We start from the raw sequence: 22,207 nt of genomic DNA on the forward strand, positions 1-22,207 counted from the left end.
GCTCAGCCCAGACCCAGGGGAAGCAGACCCCCCAGACAGCAGTCCCAGGGAATGAAGAGATCTAAGGAATAGAGTTCCTCCTCTTCAAAAACAGGGAGTGCTAAGCCACCCCCTCATGGTAAGAACTCACAATGACTTTACACCTCCACCCCTTACCTCTGCATACCTGCTTGTGCCCCTAGGATGAAAACTCTCCTTCCATGCAAAGAACTGGGCCTCTATTACCAATGACCGATGGGTCCTCAACATAGTGCCCCAGGGATACAAATTTTATTTCCACACTCTGCCAACCCCCAAAGGGTTCCCAGATCTTCCTCCAAACCAGTGGGCAGAGGCGAAAAAGCAAGTCCTTTCCCTGCCCTCCATGAGGGCAATAGAGCATGTGCCTGCAGACCAGATAGGCCAAGGTTTCTATTCCAGACTCTTCATGGTACCCAGAAAAGAGGGCAGCTGGCACTCAATCCTCGATCTATCCATTCTAAACACCTTTCTGGTGATACCAAATTCAAAATGCTCACCCTTCAGCAGCTTCTTCCTATGCTTTCCAAGGATGCTTGGTTAGCCACCCTAGACTTAAGAGGCCTACCTACACATTCCAATCAGGGAATCTTGCAGGAAATATCTACATTTCAGGGCAGGATCTATGCACTTTTAGTTCTCTGCGCTTCCCTTTAGCTTATCCACTGCTCCCAGAGTTTTCACAAAATGTCTGGCTCCAGCCATTGCTTTTTGCAGACAAAGAAATATTGAAATTTAGCCCTACTTAGACGATTGCCTGATTTAGGCAGACATTCAGGAAAAGCTGTTACAGCACCTGACCTTTGTAAAGGACCTACTGACCTCCCTGGGGTATACTTTCAATGAAAATAAATCAAAACTAATCACCCACACAAAAAATTGTATTCCTGGGAGCAAGGCTGGACACAACATCCCAGATGGCATTCCTTACTCCAGAAAAACAAGACTACCTGACCAGCTACTTCTCTCAACTAGCCACCAGAACCCAGTTATCCACAAGGAAAATCCTGCAAGCTGTAGGGTTCATGGCCTCCTGCATTCTACTCATTCCATATGCCAGACTGCATATGAGGAAACTGCAGTGGTACCTAAAAAGCCTTTGCTGTCAACACTCTCAAGACCTGGAAACTATCATACCAGTGATACCCTGTCTAACAAAAGATTTTCTTTGGTGGGCAGCAGCATGCAGCCACAAGGGACTTAGCTTCTCACAACCCCATGCCACCCAGACCCTCACCACAGATGCATCAGACTGTGCCTGGGGTGCACACCTGGATGGCAAGTGCATTCAAGGCCATTGGAGCCCAAATCAAATACATCTGCACATCAACCAAAAAGAGATGCTAGCTGTTCAACATGCCTTGACAGCTTTCAGATGCCTACTCTCCCCGGGGCCTATACTGATCAAAACAGGCAACACCACAGTGATGTATATCAACAAGCAGGAAGGGACTCACTCTTCTCCTCTCTACAGGTTTGCCATGACCCTTTGGCACATGGCCTCAGCCATGCAAATACACGTGCTAGCACATTTCCTGCCAGGCTCCCTAAATTCTCTGGCAGATGACTTAAACCGAACCTTCACCCTTGTAACCCAGAAATGGGGAACCCTGAAGGTGGACCTCTTTGCCTCCCAGTCCAATCATCAGCTCAGCAACTTCTGCACCAGAGAACCTCACAGCAAGGCCTGGAAAGTGGATGCTCTATCCTTCCAATGGGTAAACCTCTCGGTCTATGCATTTCCCCCTCTACCACTTATTTCAAGGGTACTTCTCAAAATAAGGGAGGAAAAACCAAGGGCAATCCTAATTGCCCCAGACTGGCCACGTCAACACTGGTACCCACTGCTGTGCAGCCTGTCCCCCCTGCCACCATAGCACTTACTTCAGATCCCAACTCTCCTGACCCAGAAGAGTGGAGAATTCATGCATCCCCAATTGCAGACCCTCAACCTGGCAGCCTGGCTTATTCCCTGACCTCTCCTCAAGCTGCCATTCTAAGCAAGCAAGTCCTAGATGTTATACATGAGGCCAGATGCCCCAGCACTAGAAAATCCTATGCTGACAAGTGGAAAAGATTTTGCACCTCGATCCAGGTTAAAGGAGCCGGAACAGCACAGCCCTCCCTACCTCTCGTCCTGGATTACTTAGCAGACCTACTACACAGGAGTCTATCCTTCTCTTTTATTAAAATTCATGCCTCTGCCATCTCTGCTCATTACAGCACAGAGCCACCTCTCTACTCACACCCTCTCATCAAACAGATGTTCTTCGTGTTTCACTGTTGCAGTCATTACATTTGGGTAATCTGCTGGCAGGTTGCCCTCAGTCGGCCTGATTAACAAAGTCTTGGGTCCTGCATCGGTTGCTGTCCCTTCTTCCATGACGTCAGGTCGTCAGGGGTATAAAACATGCAGCCGACGCCATTACATCCGTCTTTCTTGCAGTGCGGTGCCCGAAGCAGAAGCAGTTCGTAAGTGCCGGTCGGCCGACTCCTGAAAATTTTGTTTTTAAGTTTCACAACCGAAGTCTTCAACTTAAAGCTAAGTACCCCGTTGGGGAAATCTTTTCTTGCTCCTTACCGATGTCAGTAAAAGTTAATAATTGCATTACTTGTGCAAAGCTTAAGATTTTCATTTGTACTGTACTCCTTGTCTAGGTCCTGACCACGACGTACCTTGCTGTCGGTTTTGTGCTTTATTTAATCAGCGCACTATCCGTTGTCTGTACATTTTTGCCTCTAAATATTTCGGTTCTCAGTTTAATTATCCAGAAATGACGTTGGTTAGCCATCCGACTACAGGGATTCTGAAAAAATGCAAAGATAAAGACAGAGACAGGCCTTCGAGGTCCAAAACTGCTGACAGTGCTTCTCCTAAGCCAGTCGCCAGTTCGCCGGTACTCTGAGGCGCTTTCGCAGCCCCTGATACCTGCTACTTCTGACTCGCAGGCCTCTACTGAGACCCATTCAGAGTTCGGTATGCCGCAAGATGCTTCACCTATGGAACCCGCGGATGTCTCTACCTTGGATGGGTCCGGAGCCGCTGTGCAGGCACCGGCTTCTGAGGGTGTAGTCAGGCCTACAGACTTGCATATTAAATCGATTCGACCTTCAGTACTAAGGCCTAAATCTCGATCTATGTCTAAAAAACCGATGCCCAGGCCACATGTTCAGGTTCCTATGCCTAAAAAACAAATGATCAAAATGGCTGAAGATCTAATTACTCTAATCAGGGTTAGTCAACCCCCACTCTAAGAGGCCTAGGGCTGAGCTTGACTATGAATTTTCTGATCAAGACTCTGTTTCTTCTGACTCTTCTAATGACCTGGATTTGTCCATACCTACTTCTGAGGATTCTGATGCAGAGGATTCCATTCCCTCTGCTCCCCCCCCCCCCCCGAGGACTTTTCTTTTGGGGAAACTGTACATACCTTAAGGGAGCATTTCCTCTGGGAAAGTCATGAATTTTCTCATTCAAAAAAGAGGCTTAGGGATTTCCTTCTTCTACCTCAGCACAGGTCTTTGGCTATACCTCCTGTACTAGACATTGTTGATGATGTGTTTTCGGAATCCAGTATGGTCCCTGATTCCCTGCCTCCGGCTCCTAGTAAACCTGACAGATACTACAGGGTTCCTGAGTCCCATAAGTTCCTTTTCAAAAATCCTGTTGCAGATCCAGAAACCATTTCTCAGGGGCCCAAGGGCATTGAGGCTTCTACTGCTAAAAATCCTACCCCTTCTGATAGAGACTCCAGGGCGCTGGATAGATGGGGTAAAAAGGTTTATACTTCTGCAACCTTGGCAATAAGGGCTTTAAACTGCCAATTTCATATGGTAAAACATCAACAGCATATTATTGGACTGCTTAAACAGAAAATGATGTTAATTTCTGACTGTGTGGAAAATAAAGATTTACAGGATTTATTGCTTTCTGCTGAACAAGTTGGAAAACATACTTTGCAATGTGGTTTAGATTCTTTAGAGGCCTCTTGCAGGGCTGCTGTTACTGGATCTGTGCTTAGAAGGCATGCTTGGCTTAAGGAGCAGTCTCTGCCTGATCATGTTTAAAACAAAATTGTTGGATGCTCCTTTAAATCAGGACCACCTGTTTGGAAATAAGGCTGAAGAAGTTGTAAAAAAGATGGAAGATGAAGCTAAATCTATGCAAACTGTAAAAGATTTCTTACAAGTGCAACCTCCAAAATTTAGTAGGCACTGGTCTACTAAGAATTGGTCCTTTCCAGCTCCTTCCAGATCCTCTCAAGCCAAACCCAGACACACCAAAAGCACTAGGTTTCAGTCCTAGGGGACTCTCAGAACTAAGCAGTGGGGGGCCTCCACTTCCAAATCTGGAAATAACAAGACACCCCCCTGTGGTAAACGGTCTCAATGACTTTCCTTTAAAATTGCCATGCACTTTCCTTTTAGCCGCCCCTTTGGGGGGAAAGATTGCTCTTCATGCAAAAAAACTGGGAACTCATAACCCAGGACAAATGGGTTTTAAATGTAGTGTCCCAGGGATACAGATTTCATTTCCACACGTTGCCAGCACCAAACGGGTGGCCAGACCTGCCCCTAAATCAGTGGGCAGAGTCTCAAAAACAAGTACTTTCCCTCTTAAACATGTGGGCTATTCATCCGGTACCAGAAGGGGAAAAGGGACAAGGTTTCTATTTCAGGCTTTTCCTGGTACACAGAAAAGACAAATCATGGTGTCCAATTCTGGACCTGTCTACTCTAAACACCTTTCTGGATATTCCAAAATTCAAGATGCTGACTCTTCACCAGTTACTTCCTATGCTAGGCAAAGATGCCTGGTTGGCAACTCTAGATTTAAAAGAAGCATACCTGCACACCCCAATCATTCAAAGCAGGCTACTTGCATTATCAGTTCTCTGCACTACCCTTTGGCTTTTGTACTGCGCCCAGGGTATTCAAAGTGCCTTGCTCCAGTAATTGCATTTTGCAGGCAAAGAAATATTCAGATATATCCATACCTGGACGACTGTCTAATTCAGGCAGAAAACCAGGGCATACTTCTAAATCATCTGGCGTTTGTAAAAAAGGTTCTAACTTGTCTGGGGTACACCATAAACAAAAAAAATCACAACTGGTACCCTCTCAACAGATTACATTCCTGGGTGCGAGCTTGAATGCAACTGCCCAGATGGTTTTCCTCAAGCCAGAGAAGTAAATTCATTTGGTAACTTACTTAAACAAGTGGCCACAAAAACCCTGCTGTCTGCAAGACAAATACTGCAAGCCTTGGGGTTCATGGCCTCCTGCATACTTCTAATTCCATATGCAAGACTGCATATGAGGAAACTACAGTGGTACTTAAAAAGTCTATGGAGTCAACATTGTCACAGCCTGGAAACAATGATTCCTATCATACCTTGCCTATGCCTGGAGTTCCTATGTGGGCAGAGGCCTGCCACCAAAAGAAGGGACTGCCATTCACACTACCCCCTGCCGCCCAGACCCTAACTACAGATGCATCAGACTATGCATGGGGGGTTCACCTGGCAGGGAAGTGCATTCAGGGCAAATGGAACCCAAATCAAATGCACCTACATATCAATCAAAAAGAAATGTTAGCTGTACAGAATGCTCTGACAGCCTTCAAGGACTATATTCTTCTGGGACAACTAATGGTAAAGACGGACAACACCACGGTTATGTGGTACATAGGCAGGGGAGGTACACATTCCTACCTCCTCTGCAGACTAGCCATGGCATTGTGGAACACAGCCTTGAGCTACCAAGTGCACCTACAAGATCAATTCCTGCCAGGAAGATTCAATACAGTGACAGACGGACTAAGCAGAAATCTCATGGACCCACACGAGTGGAAACTGGAACCACGGATTTTCAACATGTTGACAAGCAAATGGGGGAGCCCAGACATAGATTTATTTGCCTCCCCCAGAACTACCAGTTGGACAAGTTCTGCACAAGGACTCCCCACACAAAAGCCTGGAAAGTGGATGCTCTGTCTTTCAACTTGAAAAACTTATCGGTCTATGCCTTTCCCCCTCTGCCTCTGTTCTCCAAAGTTCTGCTAAAAGTCAAACAGGACAAACCAAGAATGATTTTGATTGCTCCAGATTGGCCACGCCAACACTGGTACCCACTCCTGTGAAGTGTGTCACAAATATCTCCATGGCACCTGCCTCAGACACCTTCCTTGCTGTCTCAGCAGGAGAACCACATTCTGCACCCTCAGCTTCCAACACTGAACCTTGCAGCCTGGCTAATCACTTAAATTCACCCTTAGCATCCCTCAGCAAACCTGTGATGGATGTCATCTTGGAGGCGAGAAGACCTAGTACTAGAAAATCTTATGCTGACAAATGGAAAAGATTTTGTGCCTGAAACCAGTCTTTAGGGATGAGCACAGCAATGCCCAATCTACCTCAGATTTTGCAATACTTAACTGAGATGCTTCACAGGGGCCTGTCTTTTTCCTCTGTTAAAATCCATGCCTCAGCTATTTCAGCTCACTATAACACAGAACCACTACTCTTTTCTCATCCCCTGTTCAAGCAGTATCTCAGACGGGCAAAGAACTTGAGACCACCCAGGAGAGCTCCTCCTCCTGCCTGGGACCTTAACTTTGTTTTGGGGAAGCTCACTCTACCTCCTTTCGAGCCAGCTGCTACTGCTGACTTAAAATTTCTTTCTTGGAAAACAGCCTTCCTTTTGGCAATCACTTCAGCTTGAAGGATATCAATTACAGGCCCTTATGGCAGTGGAGCCCTTCATCATCTTTCATGTGGACAGGGTATCTCTGAGGACCAATCCATCCTTCATGCCCAAGGTGGTTTCCAGTGTGGCTCTTAACCAGTCCATTCATTTGCCAGCCTTCTTTCCCAATCCACAGAACAAAGGGGAACGGATTCTACATTCCTTGGATGTGCACAGACAACTTAGATTCTACTTGGACAGAACTAAATTTCGAAGAAAATCTGAACAATTGGTAGTAGCATTTGCTGCTGGGGCAGAGGGGAAGGCTATTTCAAAACAAACCATTTCTAAATGGATAAGCCATTGCATTCATTTCTGCTATAAGCACCATGGAAAACCTGTCCCCCAGGGGATCAGATCTCACTCCATCAGGGCTGCATCTACTTCTGCAGCCTTTCTCAGAGGTGTTCCTACCAGGGATATTCTAGAAACTGCTACCTGGAGTTCTGTACATACTTTCACCAAGCATTATCATTTACCAATTTTCTCTAAATCCAGAGCTGGCTTTGCCACTGCTGTCTTGCAGGGCCTTATAGCTGGTCCAAATGCTGTATAAATTCCTCCTCCCAACCATAGCTTTGGGAATCTACCCAAATGTAATGACTGCAACAGTGAAACAAAGAACATATTACAGTTGTGTACACTTACCATAAATGTAGATGTTAGAGTGTATTCATTGTTGCATTCGTAGTTATCCTCCGTCCAAGCCCCCTGTTTTTCTCTGACTATACCTCTACTTTCTTTTACTTTGCTTAAAAGCCTTTTTGGTGTATTTGCTTTTGGTTGGAGGTATATTTTTGTGTTTTTAATTTTATTTGCTCCCCATTTGGGGGGGGGGCACCTGAGATCTGGGGCAAGAAAAACTGATGTAATGGCATCGGCTGCATATTTTATATCCCTGACGACCTGACGTCATGGAAGAAGGGACAGCAACCGAAGCAGGACCCAAGACTTTGTTAATCAGGCCGACTGAGGGCAACCTGCCAGCAGATTACCCAAATGTAATGACTGCAACAGTGAATACACGCGAACATCTACATTTATGGTAAGTGTACACAACTGTACTTTCCTAAGAGGGGCTAACAACTTAGGGCTACCCAGAAGAGCTCCTACCCCAGCTTGGGACCTTAATTATGTGTTGGAAAAGCTCACCTTACCCCCCTTTGAACCAGCAGCTTCAGCAGAGTTAAAATTCCTCTCTTGGAAAACAGCCTTGCTTCTGGCCATCACTTCAGCTAGAAGAGTTTGAGTTACAAGCACTCATGGCTGTAGAGCCCTTCATCATTTTCCATGCTGACAGAGTCTCCCTCAGGACTAACCCATCCTTCTTGCCTAAAATGGTGTCCAGTGTGGCTCTCAACCAAATCCATTCATTTGCCCACCTTTTTCCCTAACCCACAAAACAAGGGGGAAATGATTCTGCACTCTCTAGATGTGCACAGACTGCACAGACAGCTCAGATCCTATCTGGATAGGACTAAATCTTTTAGAAAAACTGACCAATTGCTAGTCAGCTTTGCAGCAGGGGCAGAGAGCAAGGCCTTATCCAAACAAACAATCTCCAAATGGATAGCACACTGCATCCATTTCTGATACAAATATCATGGGAAACCGCCCCCAAAGAGGGTCATGACACATTCCACCAGGGCAATCTCCATCTCTGCAGTTTTTCTCAGAGGGGTCCCCACCAGGGACATCCTAGAGGCTGCAACATGGACTTTTGTTCATACCTTCACCAAGCATTACCACCTGCCTATCTTCTCCAAATCCAAGGCAGGCTTTGCCACCACAGTCTTGCAGGGCATCCTAGTCAGCCCCCAGTCTTCTTGATTGCCTCCTCCCTTTTCTTCAGCTTTGAGAATCAACCCAAGTGTGATGACTGCAACAGTGAAACAGGAATGACATAGTACAGTTATGTACACTTACCATAAATGTAGATGTTTGAGTGTATTCACTGTTGCAGTCCTGGTTTCCCACCCTCCATCCCCCTTGTCTCTCTCTTTACAGGGAATTTTTGGTATTTACTTTCTACTGGTGATGTTCTTCCACCATAACCTAGCTCCCTAATTGGGGGCACCTGACAGTTGGGGCGAGAAAAACTGATGTAATGGCGTCGACAGCCTAATTTTATACCACTGACGACCTGACATCAGTCCTGAAGCGACAGCAACTGATGCAGAAATACTAAGCCTCTGGTATTTGGGCCAACTGAAGGCTACCCCTGGCAGGATAACCCAAGTGTGATGACTGCAACAGTGAATACACTCGAACATCTACATTTATGTTAAGTGTACACCACTGTACTTTTTAACTAACACGTGGCAGGGGCTAGTTGTAGCTACAATAGATCTGACATTTAGTGACTGGGGTGGGCTTTATGATACTATTACTTAGGTAGCAGACAAAATGTAAATAGATACCCCATTGGTGAACAAGCATTCTCCACTGAGGTATTAATGTTCAGACATCATCATCTGATGAAATCAAGTCCAGCACTTTATGGCAGCATATTAAGCTGCTGTGAAGTATAGACAGAATAAGAAACAGGAGCAAACAGCCCCACCGAGTAAAAGCTGGTCAACTACAGTTCAAAAAACAGTAAAATAAATGAATGCTGTAATTAAATCAAAATGTGCTTCAACAAAGTATTAGTTTAAGGGTGTGCATGCTTATGCAACCAGCTTATTGTAGGTTTTTTATTTTTTATATTTTTTTCCCCTAAAGATTTGTTTTTCAATTGAATTGTACAGGCTATAGTTCACATTAAAGGTGGGAAAAGTTTTGAAATTATTTATTGTGGTCTCATTTTTTTATATCACAAAAAAATGGCATTTTAACAGAGGTGTGTACACTTTTTATATCCACTGTAAGTGCTTTCATGCCTGTAGAGCGCTTCATCAGACCATCAACACCATCAGAAGATACAAGATATTTAAATAATGGATCAGTAAATAAGTGGAGATCTGTCTATCCTTCGGTTGCCTACTTATGGTAATACTTTCCTGATTTGTTAAAGCAATGGCAGTCTTTGAATTTAAACCTCAGTTTCAATCACATGAAACTTCTCATTGACTTTTTTAAACCTATGGACGCATCACTTTTGAAAGAGATTACTAGTATTATAAATAGAATAAATGTGCATCTTACATCGGCTCCTTGTAAACAAAAATTGGGTGATTTATTTGTGGACATTGTGGCCTATGAGAAATTACTACAGGTGGTTAAACATAGGAAGCTGTGTGATTGCATGGACTTTCTTGAGGGCCATGTCTTCTCTTGGCCCAAGAATGGGACTCGTATCATTGACTAAGTGTGGGACCCAGAAACAGGTAAATGCAAGTGTGATAGAATCTAAAACCACTATTGCACATGTGCCCTTGTCAAATCATGAAATGAACAAATTCATTCAGTTGATCTCAATTCTTTAACTTCTGATAATTTAGTATTATCTAATGCCTCTAAGTTCAACAAAGGAGTCTTTTCCTTTCTAACCCCTTTTTTCTCTCCCACACTTGCCCATAATTTATGGAAGAGGATGGGCAAGTGTTGAGAAGCTATTCATAGAGCCGAGGGCAGTAAAAAACAGAAAAGAATGCAGACTTCCAGATCGGCAGATCTAGGAGCTGCAACTCGTAGCAAAATTCAGAGGACTTAGTTATTAACATTTCTTCTATGGTATTGACTTCTGATCAAATTAATGTTGTTAATAAGGGTCTTTCTTTTATTCCAGCATTGAACTCAAATGTTAATAATGTTCTTATAGATCTAAAACTCTTTGCTAGAAATATTACCTTAACACTTTGAGTGGTGGTCAGCCAGCTTTAGTTAAGAAACCTAATACATTTGTTCCTAATAATACCCTAATAGCTTTTTTAAGGACATGCAAACAAGATGTTCATGATATTTTAACCACTAGACATAGGAAAGGCTTAAAACCAAGTGAATGTACTGTTTACATGAACTTAGTGAATCATTGACTCTGTGACGCAACATATTCGACCAGCAGATAAAAGTTGTGCCATACTGGTAATGGATACACATTTTTATTTTGACTGTATTGATACAATGTTATCTGATAATTTTTTACATATAAAGTGTTAGCTAACTATTAAGTTAACAGTTTAGTTAGGATCTGTAGTAATTTATATGATCTTCATATAAGTGGTCTTATTACCCAAAAGTTATCGGAGTTCTTTACTGCTGAACATCCCCTCATATCATTTCTATATGGCTTACCGAAAATTCATAAGTGTCTTTTGAATCCACCGATGAGACCAATGGTCAAGGTTGGTTTACAGAACCTTTGTCAATTTATATAGTAATGCTATGTCTTTTATTAGATAATGTGAATACAGTTCTAAGGGACACAAAGCAATTTACATCTAATTTGTATATCTGGTCTAAGAACAATTATAATAGGGACTGTCTGTTGGTCACAGTGGATGTGCATTCCGTTTTTATAGTTCTTCCTAATTATATGGGTGTTGAATATGTTACACTCTTCCTGTCAAACCATTCAGATTATAGGACTTCTAAGATTAATCTAATTTATTACTGGATCTCATTTTAGAGAGTAATGTTTTTGTTTTCAATAATCATTATTTACAGAAGATTATTGTAGTAATGGGCACTGTTTGTGCCAATAGCTAGGCCAGTGTTGTTTTAGCCTACTTGGAATCTTTACATGTGCTTAATGAGAATATTTATAGGGGATACATTTCATTTTATTTCTGTTTTGTGGATGATGCTATGGTTTGGACTGGATCCATTCAACTTCTAGATGATTTTATTAAGTATTTACATAGTACCACCTCTTTTTGGAAATTTAATATTAAATACTGTTTTGATTCCATCGAGCTTTTAAGATATATGTATTAGTAAGGACAGCAGTGCATTTATTTCCACAACTTTGTTTAAAAAAGCATATAAGAAAAATGTTTTACACTGAAAGAGCATGCATCCCCATCATACACATAAAAATGTTCTTAAAGGCCAATTTCTTAGAGCAGCAAAGCTAATTGACATTGCTATAGTACTATTGAATGTGTTTTAAAGACATACAGGAAGATTTCTTACGTAGGGGATATTCTGAGAATGAAATTAATCATGGGATTGAGGAAACTCTCACGCAGAAGTGATTATGCTAGGCCATTTCTCTCAGAATTTGTTAATAGAGTTAGAAGTATCAATGAAAATATGGTTGCCAGTAATAAATGTAATATGAACGTGACATATTCTAATTATGATAATCTTGTTTGTGATGTTATCAAGAAAAATTGGCTGATAATGGCTGATGATAGGTTTATAGAGTTACTGGGAGAAAAACCTAATTTCCGTTTTAAGAACGATTGTCACTGAAATGTAGACTGTGCTATAATTTTGGTAGACCTGCCTTCTCTGTATCTGATAGAATCGGTACTTTTGCATGCAGAGCTTGTAATGTTTGTTGATATATTTATACAACATCTACATTCATTCATCCTTCTACTGGTTATTCCTTTAAGTTTCATTTTTATGCCATTTGTAATAATAGTAATCTGGTATATTTAGCTCTTTGTACAGTATGTAAATGTTTTATGTTGGGAAGATTAATTATACACTAAGAGAATGTATAAATGAACACGTCTAATACGAAAAGAGGAAACCTGCGGAATGCATTAGCTAAGCATATTACATCATTCTTTGTTGTTTTTAGTTTTACAGTTGTTTCATGTTAGCTTAAATGGTGGCAGTGTAATCAATTATACTGAATGTCTTGAGATAAAATGGATCCTAGAGTTACAGGCTAATAAGGTTTAGGTTTGAATGATGATGTCCCCTTAAGACCTATATTGAAATCACGTGCACTTATTTATGGATTCATTATTTAAATGTCTTGTATCTTCTGCTGGTGTTGATGATCTGATGAAGTACACTACAGGTGTGAAAGTGCTTACCTTATTTAATAAAATTTCTTACCATTTTTTAGCTGTGTTAGCTAGATTGAAAAAGAAGCCAGGAGCTGCCATATTTTTACACTCTGTTTTAGTGAGCATAAAGTGAAAAATAAAAAAAAAAAAAAAAAAAAAAAAAAACTAGCAAAAGTCCCTGCACTGACAGTAACAGTGACTTGACATTTTATTTTCCCATTGCTAAATATACCTTAAAAAGATGTGTGTGTTGGTGTGTGTCTGTACGAGAGAGAAAGAGAGAAAATGAGAGAGTAAGAGAACAACAGCAAGAGTGTACGCTTAACGTCTTAGTTCAAGAATTCTGTAAGGGACAGTTATTAAATATGACCCTCGCTCACAAATGTGGGAAGAGGTTTTCCATCAGCATGCATTGTCTGAGCAATAAGAAGTACAAAAGTATAATGTCTGGCTCTAGTGGCTGTAATCCTCCATTATTTACTTGAAAATCAAACACTTTATATGGACAGAGCAAAACTGAGGCAAAATCAGGGAGGTTCTTCAAAATCAAGGACAGTTGAGAGGCATGGGGGTTGCAGTGCCTTGCACTGTAGAATTTTTTTCTTCACTAATTTGATCACATTGAGACATCTGAGGTGTATTCAGTCAAAGTATATGTGAGTGCTGGGTAAATTGTGTGTGTGTGTGTGTGTGTGTGTGTGTGTGTGTGTGTGTGTGTGTGTGTGTGTGTGTGTGTGTGTAATATTTGCATAACTTGTGGAATACTTGCTGCCAACAACTACATATGCTACAGCAACTGTACAACATCAAGTGGAGGCACTATTTAATGTCAAAAATATAAATAAATGTGCATTCTAATAAACAAATGTAAAGCAATTGAACAGGTAGTTCATTAACCAAGTGCAGTAATGCCATCCAGGGTGGGTATTGTAGGGGAAATAATGCACCTTCGGGGTGAAAAGGCTGTGTCAGCCTGCAGTATCAGGCATTGGGGGAAATGCTGTACTGATGACTGTTAAACATGATCTAGGAGAGAGAGCCTGGGGTGAGCCACTGGGTAGATTCAAGGGGATATGTGGATTGGTTAAAGCTATTCCTCTGAGTGATTCCCATATGCAGAAATTTAAAAAAAATGGAGTTCTAGTAAAAATTTTTCTACAACTGTATGAATAACTTTGCTTGTATATACATTTAAATTTTCAGTTTATGGATACCTTTATTGGTAGTCTTGCAGGTTGTTTAATTATGTTTGTGTTTTGTTTCTAACAGCTCAGGAGGCATTGAACTGTACAATTCTGACTTCAAAATCAAGGTTTCTAACACTTTGGAAAGTAGACTTGATCTGTTGGCACAGCAGGTAAGACACAGTTGTTGCACTAATCTGTTTTCTCCTTAAAGCCACTTAGTTACAAGTTGGCTTTCATGTTCTTATTGCTTCTTTCATCAGGATTATTAAAGTGCTAAAACATATCTTGGTTAGGCTTATTTGTAGCAGCCCCCTCCTCCATTTCATTAGCAAGTTCACATTATTTTGACTTTTAGCAGTTACTTGGGCAGAGGAGACCATCATAAATATCTTTCCATCATCATATGTATTTACAGGCAATAATTTGATGCCAGTTTTAAACTATTCTTAAGGAGCTTTTAGAACATAGGATGTCAGGAAGATGTATAGTTAAAGTATACATGTATGTGGCAAGGACTTGTGTCCAGTTTTTGGACCAAAATATCTTTTTCAGTTATGGCTCGACTAATTAGCTTATGCAGCAGTCCAGGTTTAAAGATAAAAGATGTTTGGGTGCATAGAAAATAACATTATAGAGATACGTTTTTGTCATTGCAGAACTATAGAATGTCATCATTGCATAGGCAGTTAAATATAATGAATAATGCAGATAGTGATAATAGAAAGGTAAAAGGTCATTTAGTCTTATTGAGGCAACTGTTGCCTACCAATCATTGGTATGCCCCACCACCTTCCATTTGTCATGTACTATTTGTCCTCTACTGAGGTGTGTAACATTCGGCATTGTAATACATTTTGGGGTACTCTTACTCTTTCTGACTCTACAGAAGTTTCCTTGTAAAACATCCTGAGGTACTACTTTTACCTTTTCTCTGTAATGCAACCAACTATTGCTATACAGGAATCCCTTTGGCTCTAACTGATCTTTATGGACTTGCCTTTTTCTCCCTCTTCTACTAGAACCCTGACTACCATGTTTGTGTCTGGATTTTGTTCCTTCTTTCCTCCACTGTTTAAATGTTCAGTACTTTCATATTGGCTTCATTTTCCAGCTCCCATCAGTCTCTCACATTTTTTGTGATTCTTTTTCCATTATTGTGGTGTCTGTCTTGAAGTTTGGCTTCCAGAATTGGATATAAAGTCCAGCTTTGTCTCAGCAGTTCTGTTTATAAAGTGATGATGTAGCTTGCATGTCCCTGAAGACTACTACTGTGACTATTCCATGCTTTTATGTTTATTGAGATTAGTGTTGTAGCATTGTTATACTATTGACTCGCATGTCATTCTCTTATGTGATGGTGGTTTCATTGATTAAGGATTAAAGCATTCATTGCTCAAGTACCTTTGGTTTATTCTTATATTTGTCTACTTTGCTAGTCTGATGACTGGATGGATGGATTTTATAAAATATGAAATAGTCTTGCTCTGTGTTCTATGAACCCCTTCATTGCTCACGTAAACTAACAGCTGTTTAGATTCCTTGGAGATGTGCCTTAATGTTTTCTTTTTCACAAAAAAGAAAAAAAAATGGTATGGCAAACTGCTAGTTTTAATTGATGATTATTGGAGGACAGAACATGGGTAATGCAGATGTTTGTGGCTACATGTCTTTATCTTGGTAATCTCCATACACCTCTTAACATAAGTCTAGAGTTTTTAATCCTGTCAGACATTGTAATTCATAGATTTGTTTGAGCAGAGCTACAAGGCAGTCTGAAAATGTTGTAAAGCCTACTGCAACTGGTAGCCAACTATCTGCCATTTCAGAAAGCATGTTGCTTTATAGTAATATAGTCCTTTGTTGGAAGTGGGATATAAAGCATTGTGAAAACACAGTATAAAATGTCAAGGGCAGACATTTCTGTGAGTCAAGCAAGATGCATGCATACAATAAAATGGACTGTTGAGGATGAGAAAGAGATTTTTTATAGTTTCTGTTATGAAAAAAGAAATTATAGGAATGAAAAAATATTTGTACTTTTAAAAGATATGAATAATTAAGATCTTTAATGAAACAGATCAGAGCAAAACATTACCTAGATGAAGAAATACTGGGTTGTCTGAAAAAAGATGCAACTGAGGAAGTGCTAATAGAAAACAAACAAACAAAAAAAACAGAAATTATTTAGTTATAAAAATGAAGCATGGACATGGGAAAGAAGAGATTTGCTGTCCATCTATTCCTATGTTGCAGTATTCATAACATGAGGGAGATTCTGCCTAGGCGACCCAAACGTCTAGCTAGTATACCAAAGACTTAAGTTACTGCAAGGTACGTCCAACGTTGCACATAGTACAGCCGAGCGTCAGATATAAGTGACGTCTGTACGTACCATCCTCAGAACTTCTCTGCCACCAGTTTAAAGGAGAGCTTCCAGCTGTCCGTCTGATTGCCGAAAATTTTCTCTTCAATTTAGATAAGTGCCCCGTTGAGGAAAACCTTTTACGCTTCTGCATGCTTGTTAGAGATTAATGTCATCCTAGAAGGGCAAGTGCCATTGTGGAAGACAGATTCCACACAGACAACCACGACCAGTGTCTTTTTTTTGTCTGGGGTCTGATCATGACTACAAGGCCTGTGCCATCTGTCAGGCGTTCATCCTTAAAACTCTCCTCAGTCCTTTGTCTGCCCTTAATATTTACCTTGAAAACCAGAGACTAAAGAGGTTAGCATTAGGTATGGAAGGTATTGCTGGTCCATCGAGTGAGCCCCCGAAGAAAAAGGTTAAAAAGGTAAGGCCTGAATCTTTGGCTACACCTCTGATCCTGGACATCCCTCTGGAGGCCAGTGAAGGCCCCGAGGCTTGTGTGGTGTGGGGTCCTCCTCCTTATGCGGGTACTGATCTAGAAGCTGCTCTGGAGCGTTCCTACAGCACGTCTGCAGAGATATTGCAGGCGTCCATTTCAGATGGTAAGGGGGAACCATGGCTTGTCCCTTCCAGCTTTCTTTGTAGTACCTCTCCTGCCCCTTCCATCGAGATTTTGTCGAGGTCCGGTCCGGAACCCTGGCCTATGTTGGCCCTTCCTTCCTAGTCTAGGGTAGGCCTTCATCTCAAGAGAAAACAAAAACAAAACCATGCGTCTCTCAGTCAGGAGCCTTCCTCTGACTGGCAAGCCTTTTCTGAAGGGATTTTGAATACTTTCCTGGCACTTAGGCCTTCTGCCTTGCTACCTCCTACCCCAGCATCTCCTAGGTCTCCCCCTCTATCTGCTGAACTAGAGGCATCCGAGGAAGATAAATCCATGGTTTATTCCACTCAAATTGACGCTCCCCTGGATTGTGCCTCCCCTGAAGTGGATTCCTACAGTGGGGATTATCCAGCAGTGAATATTATCTTTGGAGAAACTATCTCCAAAATGAGGGACTTTTTCAAATGGGAAAGCTCACAAGTCTCAGAAGTACAAAAGAGGTATTATGACCTCTTGAAAATAGACTCCCCTGCTACTTCAGCCATCCCGTTTGTCTTGACACCCTTTCAATGTGCTTTTCTTGCTGCATCTAAACATCCTGATTCTCAACTTCCTGCTCCCAAAAGGCCAGACAGGTTCTGTAAGGTTCCTGAGGACAGTAGGTACTTGTATAAATAAAGTTCCTGAGGACAGTAGTTACCTGTATAAATGTTTCTTTGCAGACCCAACTGTGATCTCTTTGTCTGCTGATAAAACTACCAAATTACTGCTCTCCACCTCCAATCTCCTCTCCACAGATAAGGATAGTAAAATGATGGAGAGAATTGGAAAGAAGGTCTATATCTCTTCCACACTGGCCTTAGGGCCATTAACTATCAGATACACATGTCCAAGTATGTTGTGGCTCTTCTTTCACAGGCATCCAAATTGATGACAGATCTCCCAGACCCTGCAGCAAAATCCCAACTCTCTCTTCCCTCTGGGGCCTTCATCCCAGGTTTACTAGACATTCCATGGTTCCCTCTCAGAACCAGGTTTTCCTAGTATGCAGGGTAAAGACAGACCTTATGATGGCCTGGCGTCTGCTGGCCCCTCTGACTGCCAGAGAATTCCTCATGAGGCTAGGGTTCATGGCCTTGGTTATACCAGTGCTACCCCTAGCCAGGCTTCACATGCAGAAATTCCAGTGGTACTTGAATACACTCTGGTCACACCATGCTCATCCTCTAGAATTTGTCCTTCCACTTCAGCCTTGCCTAAAGAAGGAATTGCTTTGCTGGATTCAACAAATCTTCCAGAACCCAGGACGTCCCCTGCAGCCACTCCCTCCATTTCAGAAAATGTTCAAAAATGCTTCAGATCTGGGGTGGGGGGAAACTCTGGGGAACCTAAAAGTACAAATTCTTTGGTTGACCTCCATAAGGAAGCAACACATCATCATCAAAGAGATGAGGGCTCTGAGTCTGGCCCTTCAAGCTTTCAAAACATCTCTTCTTCCAGGTTCTTTGAAGCTGTTCACAGACAACACCACTGATGTTCTTCGTGTTTCACTGTTGCAGTCATCACCTGTGGGATATCCCTGCTGTGGTAGCCCGTGGCCGGCCCAACTCCCAGGGTCAATGTTTTTGTGTGCCAGCTGCTGTTACCTGTAGTCTGACGTCAGGTCGTCAGTACTATAAAGCAAGGCAGCCGACATCATTACATCAGTCTTTCTTGCCGTGGAACCCGTAGCAGAAGCAGTTTGCACGAGTGCTGGTCAATTGCTACCAGAATTTCAGCAGAAAACGTCTAAAGCTAAGTACCCCCATTGGGGCCCCTTTTTTCGTGCTCTAACCGATGTCCGAAAAAGTTAACAATTGTCTCGCCTGTGGAAAGCAGATCCCACACCGAGACTTTCATTCTTACTGCATCACTTTAGGCCCAGACCACGACATCCCTCGTTGCAGATTCTGTGCCCTCTTTAATGCGAAAACCATTCACCGTAGAACTCTTTTGTAGACAATTATTTTCATATTCCATCTTTGAATTCCGACATGGCGTCTATCAGCCAACAAACCACCAATATTCTAAAAAAACATAAAGATAGAGACAAGGCCACACAAGGCTAAGCCTTCTGACTACACTACTGCTAAGCAAGTCATTTGTTGTCCGGAATTCAGTGAGCTGCTTTCGCAGCCCCTGATGCCCAACTCGCTTTCTACGCAGGCCTCTGCTGAGACCCTTTCAGAGTCTGGTATGCCGCAAAAATCCACTTCATTTTCCGAGCCTTTGGCTGTGTCTGCCTTGGTTGGGTCCTGAGCCGTGATGCAGACACCGGCTTCCGAGGAGGCAGATGTTCTTCGTGTTTCACTGTTGCAGTCATTACATTTGGGTAATCCTGCTGGCAGGTTGCCCTCAATCAGCCTGAATTCCAAAGTCCTGGGTCCTGCGTCGGCTGCTATCGCCCCTTCCCTGATGTCAGGTCATCAGGGGTATAAAAGATGCGGCCGACGCCATTTTCTTTAGTCTTTCTTCCCACGTGGTGCCCGAAGCAGAAGCAGTTCGCAAGTGCCGGTCGGCCGACTCCTGAGATTTTCGTGTTCGAGTTTCAGATCCGAAGTCTTCTATAAAGCTAAGCACCCCGTTGGGGAAACTTTTTTCTTGCTCCAGACCAATGTCAGAAAAAGTTAATTATATTTCTTGTGGGAAGCAAATACCTCATAAGGACTTTCATTCTTACTGTATTCCTTGCCTAGGTCCTGACCATAACGTTTCAGGTTGTCAGTTTTGTGCTAGATTTAACCAACGCACTATTAAGCATCGGTATGATTTTGCATTAAACTATTTTGGACGCAGGTTTAATTACCCAGAAATGTCGTCGGAGAGCCATCCGACTACCGGAGTTCACAAAAAACGCAAAGAAAAAGATAGACAACCAAGGCCCAAAACCGACAACGAAGCTTCTCCTAAGCCAGTCGCCGGCTCACCGGTTCTCAGTGAGGCGCTTTTGCAACCCCTGACGCCCGCTACTTTAGAGTCACAGGCTGCTACCGACTCCCACGTGGAGTCTGCTATGCCTCGGATGCTATTCCTTCAGATGGGTCCGGAGCCGCTGAGCAGGCTTCGGCTTTTGAAGGTGTATTCAGACCTAAACATTTATATATTAAACCAACTTCAAAGACCGACTAAAGCACCTTCAAAGACAAAGAAGCAAACTCAAGAGCCACATGGACAGGCCTCCATGCCCAAAAAGCAAATGCTCAAAATGGCCGAAGACTTGATTAACTTGATCAGGGGTTCCCATCCCCCTCCTGATAAGAGGCCTAGGCAAGAGACTGACTGTGGATCTTCAGATCAGGTTTCCATTTCTTCTGATTCCTCTTCTGATCAGGAATATTCTCTTCCCCCCTATGAGGATTCTGATGCTGAAGAATCTATACCCTCAGCTTCTCCTCCTGAGGACTATTCTTTTGGGGAAACCTTACATACCATGAGGGGGCATTTCCACTGGGAGAGCCAAGATTTTTCAGAATCTAAAAAGAGGCTCAGAGATTTCCTTTTACTACTTCAGCACAAGCCACTAGCCATCCCACCTGTGTTAGACATTGTAGATGATGTGTTTTCGGAGTCTAGTCTTGCATCTGACTCCTTACCTCCAGCTCCTGTTAAGCCAGACAGATATTACAGGGTTCCCGACTCTCATAAATTCCTCTTTAAAAACCCTGCTGCAGACCCAGAAACTATTTCTCAGGGTCCCAAAGGAGTTAAGGCTTCCACTGCAAAAAACCCTACCCCCTCTGACAGAGATTCTAGGGCACTGGATAAATGGGGAAAAAAGGTTTACACATCTGCTACCTTGGCTATAAGGGCCTTAAACTGTCAGTTTCATATGCTCAAATATCAACAACATGTCATGGCATTGCTTAAACAGAAAATGTTCTTAAACACTGAATGTGCAGAAAACAAGGAAATGCAGGATTTATTGCATGCAGCTGAACAAGTTGGAAAGCATAATTTGCAATGTGGTTTTGATTCACTTGAGGCCTCCTGCAGGGCCGCTGTTACAGGTTCTGTTATTAGGAGGCATGCTTGGTTAAAAGAACAAAATTTGCCGGATCATGTTAAAGCAAAACTATTAGACGCTCCTTTACAGCATGATACTTTGTTTGGTGCTAAAGCAGAAGAGGTGTTGAAGAAAATGGAGGACAAAGCTAAATCTATGCAAACAGTCAGGGATTTCATGCAGGTACAACCTACCAGATTTAGCAGGAACTGGCCTACAAAAAATTGGTCCTTTCCGGTGTCAGACCACAAAGGGGCAGATACAGACGCCCCAGAGGCAGATCACAACCCCAAGGCTCATACAGGCCTAAACAATGGAGTGCTTCTACCTCCAAGAGCGGAGAGGAAAAATTACAGCCATACAGGAAACAGTCTCAATGACTTCCCACTTCCAGCACCAAGCACTTATCTTTTGGCAGCCCCTTTGGGGGGAAAGCTAGCACTTTTTTCACAAAATTGGCACATGATCACCCAGGACAAATGGGTTCTAAATATAGTTTCACAAGGCTACAGGTCCCACTTTCACACCCTGCCAAGGCAAAACGGTATGCCAAACCTGCCACGCAATCAATGGGCAGAGGCACAAATACAAGTTTCATCCCTCATAGACATGAGGGCCATTCAACAAGTACCAGAGCAAGAGCATGGACAAGGATTCTATTCAAGACTGTTCTTGGTACCCAGAAAAGACAAAGCCTGGAGACCAATACTGGACCTATCTATTCTAAACACATATCTGGATATTCCAAAATTCAAAATGTTGACTCTACAGCAGCTTCTGCCCATGTTGGGCAAGAAGGCTTGGCTTGTGACTTTAGATCTAAAAGAGGCATACCTGCATGTCCCAATCAGACAAACATGCAGAGGATACCTCAGATTCAAAGCTGGCTCAATGCACTACCAATTCTCTGCACTGCCCTTTGGCTTATCTACTGCGCCCAGGGTCTTCACAAAGTGCCTGGCACCAGTAATTGCATTTTGCAGACAAAGAGGAATACAAATATATCCCTACTTGGACGACTGCCTTATTCAAGCGGAGAACAAGGACATTCTACTACAGCATCTGGCGTTTGTAAAAAGATTACTGACAAGTCTAGGGTACACCGTAAACGAGAAGAAATCAAAACTCGTACCCTCTCAAGAGATAATATTCCTGGGTGCAAGCTTAAATACAGCTGCCCAGATGGCTTATCTCACGCCAAACACAGACAACTGACTACTTATTTCAAAATGTTGGCTACAAAGACCCAATTATCTGCAAGAAAAATTCTGCAGGCCTTGGGTTTCATGGCATCCTGCATTCTGCTAATTCCATATGCAAGACTGCATATGAGGA

At 42.5% G+C, this 22,207-nt stretch overlaps 1 protein-coding gene across 1 annotated transcript in view; it reads left to right on the plus strand.

Annotated features, from left to right (window-relative positions):
* The window catches only part of ATP6V1E1 (ATPase H+ transporting V1 subunit E1), a 403,891-nt gene that overhangs the window by 303,050 nt on the left and 78,634 nt on the right, over nt 1-22,207 (plus strand). Inside the window, exon 8 of the mRNA XM_044087600.1 lies at nt 13,944-14,031. Within this exon, the coding sequence (XP_043943535.1) occupies nt 13,944-14,031 (88 nt within the window). The remainder of the gene's footprint in view (nt 1-13,943; nt 14,032-22,207) is intronic.

This window comes from Protopterus annectens, chromosome 11.part0 (genome assembly GCF_019279795.1).
Source record: "Protopterus annectens isolate FY-2018-M chromosome 11.part0, PAN1.0, whole genome shotgun sequence".
In the NCBI taxonomy this organism is placed as follows: Eukaryota; Metazoa; Chordata; order Ceratodontiformes; family Protopteridae; genus Protopterus; species Protopterus annectens.